Consider the following 14,315-nt stretch of genomic DNA (forward strand, 5'->3'; position numbering starts at 1 on the left):
GGTCAGTAGGTCTGAGTGGGGCCCGAGAGTCAGCATTTCCAACAAACTCCCGGGTGGTGCTGATGTTGTTGTGCATGGACCACACTCTGAGTAGTCTGGGGTTCTAGAAAATACGAGAAGCCCTCAGTTCATCTTCTGAGGCGCAGTTGCCCTCCAGCCCTGTGCACACTGACCCGGAGGGAGGGAAGCGGTGCTGACCTCTCCCTGGTCCCACCAGTCTTCGCTGGCGCCTGCACACGGTGCGCGACCCCGAACGTCTCAATGGCCGCTCTTCCCCTGCAGCTCCTCCTGGACGCTGGGGCCAAGGTGGAAGGCTCCGTGGAGCACGGAGAGGAGAACTACTCAGAAACGCCCCTCCAGCTGGCGGCCGCTGTAGGTAAGCGCCATCGGTTCTCATCCCGGCCGAGGGTCTCCAGCACCCTGGCCCTCGAAGTGCCTGTGACTATATTTTTGCTTTATTCTCTTATGAAACCCCCTTCTCTGGGCTTGCAGGAAATTTTGAGCTGGTTAGTTTGCTGTTGGAGCGTGGTGCGGATCCCCTGATAGGAACCATGTACAGGAACGGAATTTCTACAACCCCCCAGGGTGATATGAACTCTTTCAGCCAGGCCGCAGCCCACGGACACAGGTAGGCTAGGATGGGCCAAAGCCACGAGGTCCCGAGTGGTGCTTGTTAAAAATGCAGATTCCCAGGCCTACCCCAGACCCATTGTATCTCTGGATGTGGGGCCCAGAGGCAGTGCGAGGTGGTCCAGGCTCCAGGCCTGGCCAGAGCGACCTTAACTGCCACCTAAGAGCCAACTTCCTTCAGCGCACGTCTGCTCAGACCGGCTCGTTTTGCCCGTTCTCAGCCAGCTTGACCTCACAGAGCTGTCGCCCTTTGCCAGTTTGGGTCAGAGTACATCACATCAGCTGTCACCAAGTCAGAAGAGTCCATTTTAAAAATAATAAAACCGCTCATGTTTGGCTACTTCTCTTCTAAGTTTCCTTCAGGATTTACCCACATCAGATTTTCTCACCCACAACCTTGAGTAAAGCAAATTCACCATGGAGGGAATGCAGGCTAACGGTTAAAAGGGCAGAGTTCTAGAGCCTTCTATACATGTGAGGAAATCACTTAGCTCCAAGTTGCCTCAGGGAAACAGGGCCTGTCACGCCCCACCATCTCCACCCCCAAAACGTAGCCCCCACGGCCAGGACCCTGACGCCCCCACCCTGTTGTTCCTGCTCTTCCCTCGTCCCAAGTGAGTGGCCACCCCACGTCCCTACCCCACCCCGCTCTGGCAAAGCCACTTCCATCTCTGAGTGTCTTCCTCTCTGGGTTTATGATTGACAGGAATGTGTTCCGCAAACTGCTCGCCCAGCCAGAGAAGGAGAAGAGTGATATCCTGTCCCTGGAGGAGATTCTGGCCGAGGGGACTGACCTGGCGGAGACAGCCCCGCCCCCCCTGTGCGCCAGCCGCAACAGCAAGGCCAAACTGAGGGCCCTGAGGGAGGCCATGTATCACAGTGCCGAGCACGGCTACGTGGATGTCACAATTGATATCAGGAGCATAGGTCAGTGCGGGCGCCCTCCACGCAGGCACGGCGCTGCCGCCAGCTCTAGGTCTACACACACACACACACACACACACACACACACGGGGACCCAGGGAGCTTCTCCTTCACTGGTTGGAACATTTCCAGGCCAAGACGCCCACACTGTCCCCATAGATAGCAGCATCCCGCCCACCCCAAGACCCGCACTGACATCATCTTTCCAGGATCCCCAAACTCTGGACCCTGGGGCAGGAATTCAGATCACCTGGGGAGCTTGTGTGAATACAGATTGCCAGGCCCTACACCCAGAGGCTCTGCTGTCGAGGGTCTGGATGGATAAAGGCCGGAAATCTTTATATTTAACAATCATCCCAGGTGGTTCCCAGCAGTTGAGGAACCGCTGCGCTAGAGCACCCAGCTCCAGGATGTGGCGGCAGGCAGCCTTCGGGGTACAGGCAGTCTTCGGGGTGCAGGCACTCCTCCTTAGCAGGAACCCTCCCATGGAGTTTCAGGAAACAAAGCCACGCTCAGGAAAGTTCGGGCTGGCTATTCCGAGTGAGCTAGCCCAGAGCTACCTCCTGTGAGCGTCCAGGGGACGAGGCTAGCCTAGCCTCCACCAGTGTGGTGGCTTTAGCCCCGGCACAGGAGCAGCAGGTCCTAAACACAAGGGTGTGGTGGATCGAGGCTGGCTGGGTGGCTGTTTGCTATGTGGGACATTGATGCCACTGCCGTGAGAGCCTATTTTGCATGATTACGAAGCTCGAGGCTCCGCATGGTCTACTTGTTACAAACAGTAGTGAGACGCGTCCCCTTTGTGCCTCCCCACGAGAGCAGGAGCCAATTATGGCAATCAGCTGCTGGGGGGCTTCTGCTGGAGCAGGAAGGCCTGCTGAAGTACCTGCAGGTGCAAATGTTGTTTTGCACAGGGGAGCAGCGGGAACAGCCTCCCGGGTCTTCTTCCTCACATACAAATACCCATCTCAGCCAGAGCTGTGGATGGTGACGTCCACCTTGGGTTTCGCCAGTGCTAAGCTCTCATCTGGGCCTGGATGTGTCCCAGATCCTCGGCCACATCCGCTCTTTAATCCTGAGCAAGATTCCTCCGCTCCCTGAGCGTCCCTCCCCAGTAAGCAGAGTAAGTAGGATGGAGGCTATGAACTCAGAACCCAGAGGTGTGTAATATGCATAAGCAGTGTGTGTAATAATCCCAGTGTGTCACACAATGATTATATGTGAAATGCAGCCCCTAATAACATGAGTAGCATGCAGAGATGGACACCCATAGTTAAGGGAATGGAATTATGACCTCTAATTTCAACTTCTGCAAGTCTTTGGGAAAAAACCAACACCAGCTCTATTCATGGGCAGTCAGTTCCTTGGTCTCATAACATGGAAATGTCCTGGGGAAAGGCCAACTTCCAGATAAAAACATGCCGCCTCCTCTGGTTGTTTTCTGCCTTCCCTTCTGCCCCCCTCCCCTCCCACCTCCCCTGTTCCTCTCCCCCTTCCAGGTGTCCCGTGGACTCTGCACACGTGGCTGGAGTCCTTGCGGATCGCCTTCCAGCAGCACCGCAGGCCCCTCATCCAGTGCTTGTTAAAGGAGTTCAAGACCATCCAGGAGGAGGAATACACGGAGGAGCTCATCACCCAAGGCCTGCCCCTCATGTTTGAGATCTTGAAGGCGAGCAAGGTACGAGGAGCGTGAGGCTGTTGTGGCTGTCGGCCGGGAACAGGCCAGAGGTTCCCAAATCTGAATGGTCCCTTAGCCTGATACTGCACTTCGGCGGGGGGTGGCTGCAGTCACAGCCACTGGTGGCGAGTGCTCCCCAGCTGGCTAGTGCTGCCTATGCAGTCATGTGTGGGGCACCTGTTTTGCTGAGTATCTGCATGTCCCAAGGTAGTTGGGCACGTGGGGAAATTCGGTATCTTCTAACTCAAGGAGCTTGCACTACAGCTGGGGAGATGATACCAGCATGTGCGCCCCGACAGCGTGTGAGGCAGCTTATACAACAGTGTTAAATTGGGAGGTGCAGGCTAGGAGAGGGGTGAGAGTTCGGAAGGGGAGCGTGAGCTTCCCTGAGGTGCCGGGACTAGAGCAGGCCTGGATGGATGACAGGAACCAAGCAGGAAGAGGGAAATGGGTGCAGCTCTCTGCATAAACAGAGTGCAAACCCTGCCAAGGCAGCTGGATTCCAGGCCTGGGAGAAGGCCTTTCAGGTAGAGAAGGTCGAATGAGCCCAGCTCTGACTCCTTGGGATTCACCCCTGCTGACACCTGCATTCCCAGCAACACGGAGATGCTGCAACCCCTTCAAAACATCAGTCCAGCCCTGGGACTCTTATGAGATTAACTCTTAAAAATCTCTTTGGGGTCATTCGCTTGGCAGGCGATACCGTATAGACACTCTGGTCTCTACCGGTGGGCCATGTGGCCTCGTTGTGTATGTTGGCGGAGCACGTAGAGAACGGACAGCCTTGGTGCTCCCATGGATGCTCAGTGTTCCCCCAGCCATCGGGGTCGACAGCCACAGGCCCGGGGGAGGCCACGGCAAATGCCCTGGCACTGTGACCATGAGAGACACCAGGGAGGACCAGTCTGCCCGAGAGGCTCTGAGGAGTTTGTGCCATCAACCATCACCTACCCCAGCAGCTTCTCAGTAGGGCACAGTGGTTGAGAACATGGACTCAAGCCGGGCTGCAGGGGTTCAAATCCTGGTTCTGCCACTTAGTGGCCTCATGGCCTTATCCAAGCTTCTTAACTTCCCTCTGCTTCAACTGCCCTGTCTGAAAATGGGGACAATAATTGCACTGACCTTTTAGGGTGATTGTGAGGATAAAATGAGTCAATACTCTAATGCCCTTTGAATCGTCCCTGACACATAGTAAATGCTTTTGATAAATGTCTATACCATGAAGATGGCCTCACCAGGGGAGGTGGCACCTCCAGTATTTCCCAAAAGTGTTCTGTGTAAAACCACCCCCACAGCAGGGATGGTATCGAAATATTTAACACTCCAGTGCAACACAGGCACCAGCCAGCTGGGAATACTGGCCCGTGAACAGGCCAGATGTCAGCTCCTCTCCTTGGAATAACATTGGCTTATCCCAATTTCACTACTGCAGAGTCTTGAATACCCTAATTCACAGAGGGAATGGCGTGTTTCCCAAACTCATTTGACTTCGGAACCCTTCTATAATGAACTATCTCAAGACACAAATGAGGATTTTTTTAAAGCTAAAATATATGTATTTTATATTTCACTACATGCCAGGCACTAATCTAAGCATGGTATAAGGATTCACTCATTTAATCTTCATAAGCAACTTTTGAAGGAGGTAGTAATCTTATCCCCATTTAACAGATGGGGAAACTGAGGCACAGAGAGGGTGATCAACATGCCCAAGGTCACACAGCAGGTAAATGGCAGGGCTGGAAGTGAACCCAGGCAGTTGGGCCCCAGCACCAGCCCCTCTTACAGCTTTGCCTCCAAACAGCCTTTGTGGAACTCTGGGGAAATTGGCCTCTGAGCCAAAGGGCAGTGTGGGTTTCCCTGCCAGGCTGGGCTACTGGACAGCCCCCTAGAGCAAAGAGGGGACACGGAGCAGCCTTCTCCAGACAGCAGGGCTGGCCCTTCAGTAAGGAAGCAGCAACACAGCCCATCTGCTTTTGGAGCACCTGGCGTCTGGTCCAAAGCAAGTCCCATTAGGTGTCCTCATTAGTGCCCATCCTTAGCCGGGCGTCTCTGGGCCCCCTGCAGGGTGGACTTGTGCTTGAGATCCAGACCCACCGAGGCCCCAGATGGGAGCAGGTGCACCAGGTCTAAGGTAACAAGTCTCAGCGAATCCACAAAGAGCAAAACCTGCTGGAAGCATTTCAAAACCAAACTCCCCCTCCCCACCAACTTACAAATAAATAAATGAATAAAAACGCTTTCACCTGAAATTACCTAAGAACCATCATAGGGAAAAACATTGTTAGGTCTGTTCTCAGGGTCTGGTATTCTGTCTTTTGGGGGGGAGTTTTGTTTGCTTGTTTTTTGTTTGTAACTTTTCTTCAGGCTGTAGTGGGGAATTAACTGAGGCATCGTGTGTATTAAGTAAACCTGATCTGTGGCTTCTTAAAGTAAACTCGACTTTGCATTACGACGTACATACAGAGCAGTGCCCAGATCATCACTAGAGACCCTGGTGGATTTTCACAAGGTAAATGTACTGTGCAGTCAGCACCCAGCCCAAGAAACAGAACATGACTAGCACCCCAGCGTCCCCTCATGCCCCTCAGCCACTGTCTCCCAAAGGGCCACCACTCTCCTGACTTCTAACACTGTACTTCATTTTGCCTGGAGCTGTGGCTTGTGTGGGTAGCTTCTCAGAAGCTGAGCCCATGATGATCAGAATCTACAGGCTAGCTCGTACACACCTCGGCTCGAGAATGGCAGATGCCCCATCATTTACAGTTAGTCATTTGAAAATCACACTGAGTTTTTTCCCCCCCGCAGAGGTGATTCTAGAACAATGCTCAGGTACCCGGGTCAGACCACGAGTGCCTGCTTTACTCGTGGTGTGACAGAGATTGTCCTAACAGAGCACAAAAGACCACCTGAAACTCTCCTGGGCCCCAAAGCCTCGGAGCCCCGAGGGGGCTAGTGTTTGGTGGGCCAGCAGTGTCTGGGGAGACCCCCGGCTGGTACTCCAGCATGTCTGACAGGGAGAGAGTAGGGCAAGTTCAGTGCGGTGGCGTCAGGGGAGGTCACCAGCAGCTCCGACAGCAACAGCTGGGGATGGGGAGGAGGGAGGGGCCTCTGCCAGGAGATGTGGCCTGGAGTCCGCTCCCCCGGCAGCTGCACTGGTCATCAAGGGTGGGAGGAGCCAGAGTTGGGGCAGCTCCTGGTCTGGAAGGAGCAGTCCAGGAAGGCTGCACTGCAAGAGTAGGGGGAGTGAGGGGGTGTTTCGCTTTTACAGGGGGTTCGATGGCATCCCCTACAGGTGAAATGTGGCATTACACATCGCATACACTGGCCCCGGGGGCAAAAAGAGGCACTCAATTTCCCAAGACTGCGGTGTGAAGTCAGGCATTCCCCAGGTGTGGGTGATATTCCTGTGGTCAAAAGAAAAACTGGAGACAGATGATGGCAGAGAAATTCACAGTTGAGAAGACAGTGTCCTATCGGAGGACAGTAGCAGCCATACATCACACAGCTGCCAGCACTGGTCCTCCCTTCACTCAAGGATTCCTGTTCAGATCACGTCTGCTGTTCTAGCTGAACAAATACCTGGTTTTATCAGAGTATAGAATAAGATTCCCGTAAATAAACTCAGTTTATGGTCAGCTCCTAGAAACGCAGCTGTCCTGTCGACCTCCTCCCACCCTAACTGTGCTCATTCACACCGGACTTGACATCTGGTCGCAGAGCTGCTTTTTTCCTCCTCCTTCTAAATTTTAACTTCAATGAATCCATTTTCTCTAGACTTCCCCACGAGCAGAACAATACTGTCATTTTTTAAAAAATACATCTGTTTAAAGAGAGCTCCTGGCCCACTTTTCCTACAGTAATTCCTCCGGGCGTTTATTCCTTCGTGGCAGTCAGGTGCGCCCGCCCTGCTGCAGGCGCCACCGTGGCGATGGGACAGGCACGCTCTTCATCCTTGTGGGGCTCACGGGCGGTAAGCAAGGAAATAAGTCAACAAAACGGAGCCTGATAAATGATATTTTAAAAAGTCAAATTGGACAGTGATACAGTCTCTGGGGCTGGGGCAGGTGAGGTCTAACTTAGACAAGATGGTCGGGAAGGTCTCCTTGAGAAGGTGGCATTTGAACGACCACCTAAGTAAGGAAAAACTTCCAGCCATGCGGAGATCTGGGGCAAAAGCATTTCAAACGAGGGGACTGCGGTGCTGAGGCTCTCAGTAGGAATGTGCTTCGTGTGTTGGGACAAAGGGAAAAGTGTCGGAGATAAAAAATCAGGCTGCGCAGGGCCTAGGAAGGGTTGGATTTTCCTCCATGTGCAATGCAGGGGACACCACTGGTTTTAGACAGGGGTGAGGTATGGGCTGTGTTTTGTTTTGGGTTTTTTTTTTATGGTTATTACATTTCAGGGAGTTTTAAAACTTCTTATTTTGAGATAATTGTAGACCCATGCAGTTGGGAGAAGTAGTATGGGGGGATCCTCTGTACCCTTCACACAGGGGTGTCTCGGTTTCCCCCATGGCAATGTCTTGCAAAAGTACAGTAAACATCACAACCAATACATTGACGTCATAGTCAATATGTGGAAAATTCCCGTCACCACAAGGATCCTTCATGTCACCCTTTTATAGCCACACCTACTTCCCCCCCCCGTCCCCAGCCCCCGCTTCAGCCCCTCCTAGTCCCCGTTTCTCTAATTTTGTCAAGAATGCCATTTAAATTTCAGAATGACATCATATATATGTAATGACAGGGAAGTCACCCTGTCCCTCTGTTCCCTTTCTGGGTTTTGCCTGCAGTGCATGTGTCACTGTGGAATGATAGCTTCATCCCCTTTGATGGCAAAAGCAGAGGTTGGTGTGAGGCCATGGAGCCTTGTTTTGGTGGGAGGGTCATCCCAGGTCTGGTGCAGTCGTAGGCGGCCCATGGAGTCTGCACTGGAAGGGACCTTGGAAACCGTCTGGCCTGATGATTTCCCCAACTCTGATATCCGAATCCCACTGTCAGGATTTTTCCCAGATCTGTATTAACTAAGTGTATTCATATACGGAATCCTGGGCCCCACCCCGGCGCTTCTGAGTCGGAAGATGTGGGGTGGGTGAGACCGAGAATTTGCATTTCTAACAAGGTCCAGGTGATGCTCATGCTACTGGTCCAGGGACCACACTTTGAGAACCGCCGCGTTAAGCCGAGAGGCAGGCAGTCACTTTTATGAGTGTTAAATGAGAGGAGCATTTGACACCGTTGGATTATAAGGCATCATCTTTGAAAGTAGAGTCCCCTTGTCCTTTCAATGCGATTGTGTCTCTGGGAATCACATCTGAGGGGACGACGCTGTGCCCTCTGCGATCTATCCAATGTCACGGAAGGGTTTCGGTTTTCTTGTCGTACGCCGAGCTGCGTCCTCCTGCCCTGGGAGCACCGTGAAGCAGGTAGATTTAAAAATAGCTTGAATCACTGACACCACTAATGGCCCCAAACCCATCTCTTAAAATCCAAAATAGTACTGTCTGTTTTTATTACAAAAGCACTGCTTGTTTGTTACAGAAAGTATAAATAAAAAGAAAACAGAAAACATCATTATCTTACCCAAAGGTAGCAATTCTTCTAGACCTTTTTCTAGACATATCTGTCAACCCAAATATGCTTGTAGGGTTTTATTTCCAAAAAGACATGGCACAAACTGTGTCGTAACCTACTTTTCTTACTTGCTATATAGTAAATATTTTTCCATCTGACCCCCTTTTGAGCCCCTGTTTCCAAGCAACAAACTGCGGTGGGTCGTGTCCTCCCTCCTGCACATCCTGCAGTTGGAGGGAGGTCAGCGCCTGGAAAGGGACGCAAAGTGGGCAGAGGCAAAACGTGACGGACGAGTGTCCAGCAGAACCGGGCTGCTTCGTCCCTGAGCAGCCAAGGGTGGCTGTAGTGTTTTATTTATTTATTTTTTTTTTTTTTTTTTGGAAGTGATTCAGCTGAGCACTTCTGTTCGGAAATGCCTCAGCACCAGAATCAAATCCATAATAAAGCCGAATCAGGAGCATTTGTCTTGTTAATGGAGAGCCCGGTCACAGGACTCAAAGGGCTTCCTGCTGCTAATTTCAGGATAATTGGCTGCTTCCAGAATTTTCGAGTATTGATAAAGGTGGGTTTGGGGTAAAAACTTAACTTTTCATCCTTTGAGCTACTCAAACCTGTCTTCCAGTGGATAGTATCTGATTAGGATGAGACGGAGGAATTTAATTACAAATTTCTTAAGCTTTACCAGGGAACCACTAGAAATAGCGGACAGACAGAGCCAATAAATCCAGGTGGCTGGGGCAAACTGAATGTGTGCCGTCCGGCGTTCCTCCTGGAACCGGCAGTACCACCTGCGTGCAGGCCTCTCACCTGGGGGTCGTCGCATTCCTGGGGGGACAGCCTGGCTGAGGCCACCCCCAGCCCCCAGTCACGAGAGCTACTCTTTCTTCTCCGCAGAACGAGGTGATCAGCCAGCAGCTGTGCGTCATCTTCACACACTGCTACGGGCCCTACCCCATCCCCAAGCTCGCGGAGATCAAACGGAAGCAGACCTCGCGCCTGGGTGAGTGGCCCCCAGGCCCGTGGGGGCTGTTGCTCTGTGATGTAAGGACGGGAGCAAGCAAATGATAAAATGGGGTGGGTTAAAGACACACGAGAGAGAGAGGCAGGAGTCAGGCTGATAGAGATCAGAATATCTCCTTTATTACGTGATAAAACTGTTCGGAGAATATGCCTTGGAATGTGGACAAGGAGACTTGCCAGTTAGGCAGATTTTCTCCCATAGTCCTGGACAGCGGGGATCGCCTGAGGCCCCGTGATGGCATCCGTGCACACGCCAGGCACAGGTAGATCCCGAAAGAGGGCCACGCTGCACATGGCAGCTCTTTTCCCAAACTCTCCCCTCTTCTTCAGTCCCTCTTCCTGCTAAGGAGGAGTGAGCAGGGGACAGTGACAGGCCCTCAGAGTTCCTGCAATGGAATCCTTCCACAGGGAAGTAGGAGAACGGGGAACAAAGCCCCCCACACACACACACACCTGTAAAAACATGAGGGGGACGTACCTGAGCCGAGGAGGCTGGACGCTCTGAAGGCTCGGGAGAGTGATGATAGTCACTTCTTATCCTTTCCGGAGGCCTGCGCTGAGCAGGCTCCAGCCACACACTTGACCTGCCCTATCTCAAGTGCTCTTTGGGCCACCCCAGGTGGCAGGCACCATGACTCATCCCATGTTATGGCTGCGTTATCAGCACAGGGTGGAGCTGGGACTTGAGCCCAGGTCTGCCCCAAGTTGTAATTCCGTCATTCGGCGGTCCCAGCTTCTGAGATTTTCCAGGAGAAACCCTTCCACCGGCCACCAAGTGCTTTCAGAGGACCCAGGGGCTGGGGCCACGTGGTCAATCGACCTAGAAAAAATTGCAAAGAAATACCAGGCTGCTCTGCAACCTGCAACATGAGCCTTCGGTTGTGGCAAGGCCCTGTCTCCTTGCTGCCTGGGGAGTTATCAAATATTAAAGATGAAGGATTGCTTTTCTGATAGAGATTGGCGAACTTTCCTGCTTCCTATTTCCTTTTCCTAAGAAGATTGGGAGACATTTGAGAAATGGAAGCGTCTGAAAATGCTACCCGGTAGGAAAATGTGAAAGGAGTGGGCCAGTTTAAATTAATTAAAAGGCTGAACACATGGAAATGTTGTAAAGTATTTTTGTTCCTGCCATGAATAACTTGTTAATTTAAATGAGACACAACTTTCTGCTGAAATGGAAAATTCTAGCAGCTGAGTTGAAAGCTGTCTATGTCCATGTAGGAAAAGTGGGACGTGTCAGAGTCATGAGTCTTTCTACCTCGTAGAAAACAATGTGAATTAAAATATTATCAGGGCAACAAATTATAAGGAGCAATCAAATTAACAGATGTTGGAAATCAAGGGTTACATTCCCAGGACATAGCAACAATCTCTGGTGCCGAGGTGCCCCCTAAGACACCCTCCTTAGAGCGCACATTTGCAAAGGCCGATTCAATGGCACAGCATAAAATCTGCTTTCTTGCAGCTACAGGAGAGGAGGGAATATTTTCTCCTTCTGAATTTGCTGAGATTTCTTTCTCCAGCAATTAGAAGCACAGGCCAAGCATTAGAATTCCAAGGGTTAGCACCAAGAGAGGAAAAAAAGGCAGACCTGGGAAGCTCAAAGCTCACTTTATGAAAGATAGAGGGCACGGTATAATTATTAACAAACAGAATATGGAGCAGGTATGTTTTGCATCTCAAACTAGGATAAGTTTTGGGGATTTTTTAATTAAAAATTTTAAAGAGAGTGGAATTATAGGTGATTTTGACTTTTTTATGCTTTTCTGCTATTTTTAAAATAAAAACCTTTTTTTTTTGAGACAGGGTTTCACTCTGTCACCCAGGCTGGAATACAGTGGCTTGATCATAGCTCACTGCAGCCTCAAACTCCTGGGCTCAAGGGATCCTCCTGCCTCAGCCTCCTGAGTAGCTGAGACTATAGCGTACACTACCATGGCTGGCTAATGTTTTAATTTTTTTTAAGAGATGGGGTCTTGCTGTGTTGCTCAGGCTGGTCTCAAACTCTTGGCCTCAAGCAATCCTCTCACTTCAGCCTCCCGAAGTGCTGGGATTAAAGGCATGAGCCACCACACCCAGCCAAAAGCCTTTTTTTTTTTTTTTTTTTAATGGGAAGAGGTGAGGTAACTATGTACTGACAGAGGAAAATGAGTGGAAGATCACCAGGACCACCAGTCTGAGGCAGCACAGGGCCCCAGAGGGGCCATCCCACCTTCAAGGGCTGGGTGAAGAGAGTCAGTCAGGAAGGGGAATTCCAGGTCCAGGTGACAACAATTTGGAAAAAGGAGACGGGCTGGGGACCTGCAGCCCCCAGGAATGCAGGGCATTGGTTCCTGCCTTCAACAGTTTAGAGCTCCTAAACCCAGCCAGAGGAAGCAGCTGGGTTTCATTTCAGGACAGCCTTGAACCCCTGGGGAAAGGCCTGTCAACAGCAAACGGGCCTCTAGGCTAAGAAGGGACCGATGTCCTCGGCAGGCTCCTAGAACAAGATTCTGAAGCAAGAGTCAAGGCATCTCTTATTCATGCAAAAAATAGTATACGCAACTGTTATGTCCCCATAATAGCTAAAAATAAAACATTATTTTTAAAAATACTAATTGAGCATCTACTGTAATGGTCATGGTTATTGAGGGAGACTCGTGTGTCAGGCATTTATATGAATTCACTTAATCCTCACTACCACTCTGACGTAGGAGTATAAGAGGTATCATCATTCCCATTTTACAGAAGGAGAAACTGAGGCACGGAGAGGCTAAATAACTTGCCCAATGTCACACAGCTGAGACTTCTGGCTTCAGAGCCCTCACTCTTACTGTGCCCCACCACCTTTCTGTGCTAGACACAGGAGAAAGGGCGTGAGAGGGACAGACAAGGATTCAGCCACGACTGACACTTGGGCGGTTTGAGGAGGGCGGGGCCTCAGGCAAGGCTTGCTGATGCAGGCTTTCTGCGCTGAAACCTGAAGACCATGTAGGGATGAGCCAGGTCTGGAAGGGGCCGGAAGAGTGTTTTAGGTAGAAGGAACAGCATGTGCAGAGGCCCAGAGGTGAGAAAGAAAGCACATGGCACCTGGGGGGACCTGAGAACTGTCGCATGTGGCTGAAGCACACGCACGGTTTGACAGGGGGATGTGACTAGGGAGAGGCCGGAGAAGCCTGTGCAGCCCGATCACAGCGGCCTTGCTGAGACGTCCGGACTCCGTCCTGGGAGCGCTGGGGAGCTGCTGACAGGTTTATAGCAGAGGAGGGGAGGGCATGATCGGATCTGGCTTTCGGAAGGGTGACTCCTGCAGTGAGGTGGGACATCGGACTGAGGGGGCCGAAAGCGGAGGCAGAGAGACCAGCGGAAGCTCCTGCAGGTTCCCAGGCAGAGATGATGTGGCCCGAACGAGGGTAGTATCAGAGGGAGTGGAGGGAAATGGAGGATTCAAGAAACGCTGAGGAGGGCAGGGGGTGTTGGCGGACATTCCCAACAAGATAGAAGCGCTGAGCTGGGAACAGACTGGCACCTTCTGGAGCCTTGCGTCTAAATGGCTGAAACGACAGGCAAATTGAAGGACCCTAGTGTTTAACAAAAGCAGGCTGTCGAATCAGAATGTCCAAGTTCAAATCCTGCCTTCTGCACCTGTCGCTAGCTTGGACAAGTCACTCTGACTTCTGTCTGCCTCCGTCTCGTCACCTGTGCAGTGGGGATAACGTGGTCCCTGCCAGCTTGCACAGAGCCTGGCACATCGTAAGTGCTCAGGAAGTGTGATTAATACTTTGCTAAATAGACGATGAGGGCAGGGGCCGGCCTCATTTGCCACCGACCCTAGAAGAGAAGGGCTTAGATGCAAATCACCTGGAACACAGTGGCCAGGGACAGCTCTTTTGAACCACTTCCATCGGGCAGGAGGGGACTGGGCCTCGAGAGAGAGAAGCACAGTGGGGGTGACTGTTGCTCTTAGCGACAAGGGGGGGGCAGGTGTTCACCTTGCACACCTGAAAGTCATCTGAACTCTGGCTATAGGTGAGTCTTAATGCCGCTACTTCTAATCACAAATAGGCTGTAAAGATTTCCTATGAAAAGCTGAATTTCGGTGACGTGAGTGTTCCTCTGCTGGGCCCTGTCTCCTGTTGGGTTGCTGTCTCGCCGATGAGTGTTTTGTCACTGGGGTTTTCCTGTCTGCTCTTATTTGCACTGTCTACAAGAGAAATCTAAACTTCACCCTTTTTTCCACTAAAGCTACCCTTTCTTTTTCCCTTTCCTATTCTAGATCCTCATTTTCTTAATAATAAAGAAATGTCTGATGTTACCTTTCTGGTAGAAGGAAGACCATTTTATGCTCACAAAGTGCTGTTATTTACAGCTTCTCCAAGGTATGTATCATCAGTTTTGAAAGCAGCTGGTATGACTGTGGCTGTTGCTATTACTGTTTTTCAAAGTTCAATTTTGATTGTGTCTTCACTGGACTGGCAGATTATCTTCATAAAATCAAGGAGTCAAGAGTA

At 51.2% G+C, this 14,315-nt stretch overlaps 1 protein-coding gene across 3 annotated transcripts in view; it reads left to right on the top strand.

Annotated features, from left to right (window-relative positions):
* The window catches only part of ABTB3 (ankyrin repeat and BTB domain containing 3), a 288,577-nt gene that overhangs the window by 259,719 nt on the left and 14,543 nt on the right, over nt 1-14,315 (top strand). For 2 of the 3 annotated variants that reach the window (XM_069490381.1, XM_069490384.1), the window contains 6 exons: nt 283-376; nt 493-628; nt 1,337-1,557; nt 3,051-3,229; nt 9,700-9,805; nt 14,081-14,183. In XM_069490381.1, coding sequence (XP_069346482.1) covers nt 283-376; nt 493-628; nt 1,337-1,557; nt 3,051-3,229; nt 9,700-9,805; nt 14,081-14,183 — 839 coding nt within the window. The remainder of the gene's footprint in view (nt 1-282; nt 377-492; nt 629-1,336; nt 1,558-3,050; nt 3,230-9,699; nt 9,806-14,080; nt 14,184-14,315) is intronic. The other variant, XM_069490382.1, reaches the window with a different exon arrangement.

The sequence above is a fragment of the Eulemur rufifrons genome, chromosome 16 (genome assembly GCF_041146395.1).
Source record: "Eulemur rufifrons isolate Redbay chromosome 16, OSU_ERuf_1, whole genome shotgun sequence".
Lineage (NCBI taxonomy): Eukaryota > Metazoa > Chordata > Mammalia > Primates > Lemuridae > Eulemur > Eulemur rufifrons.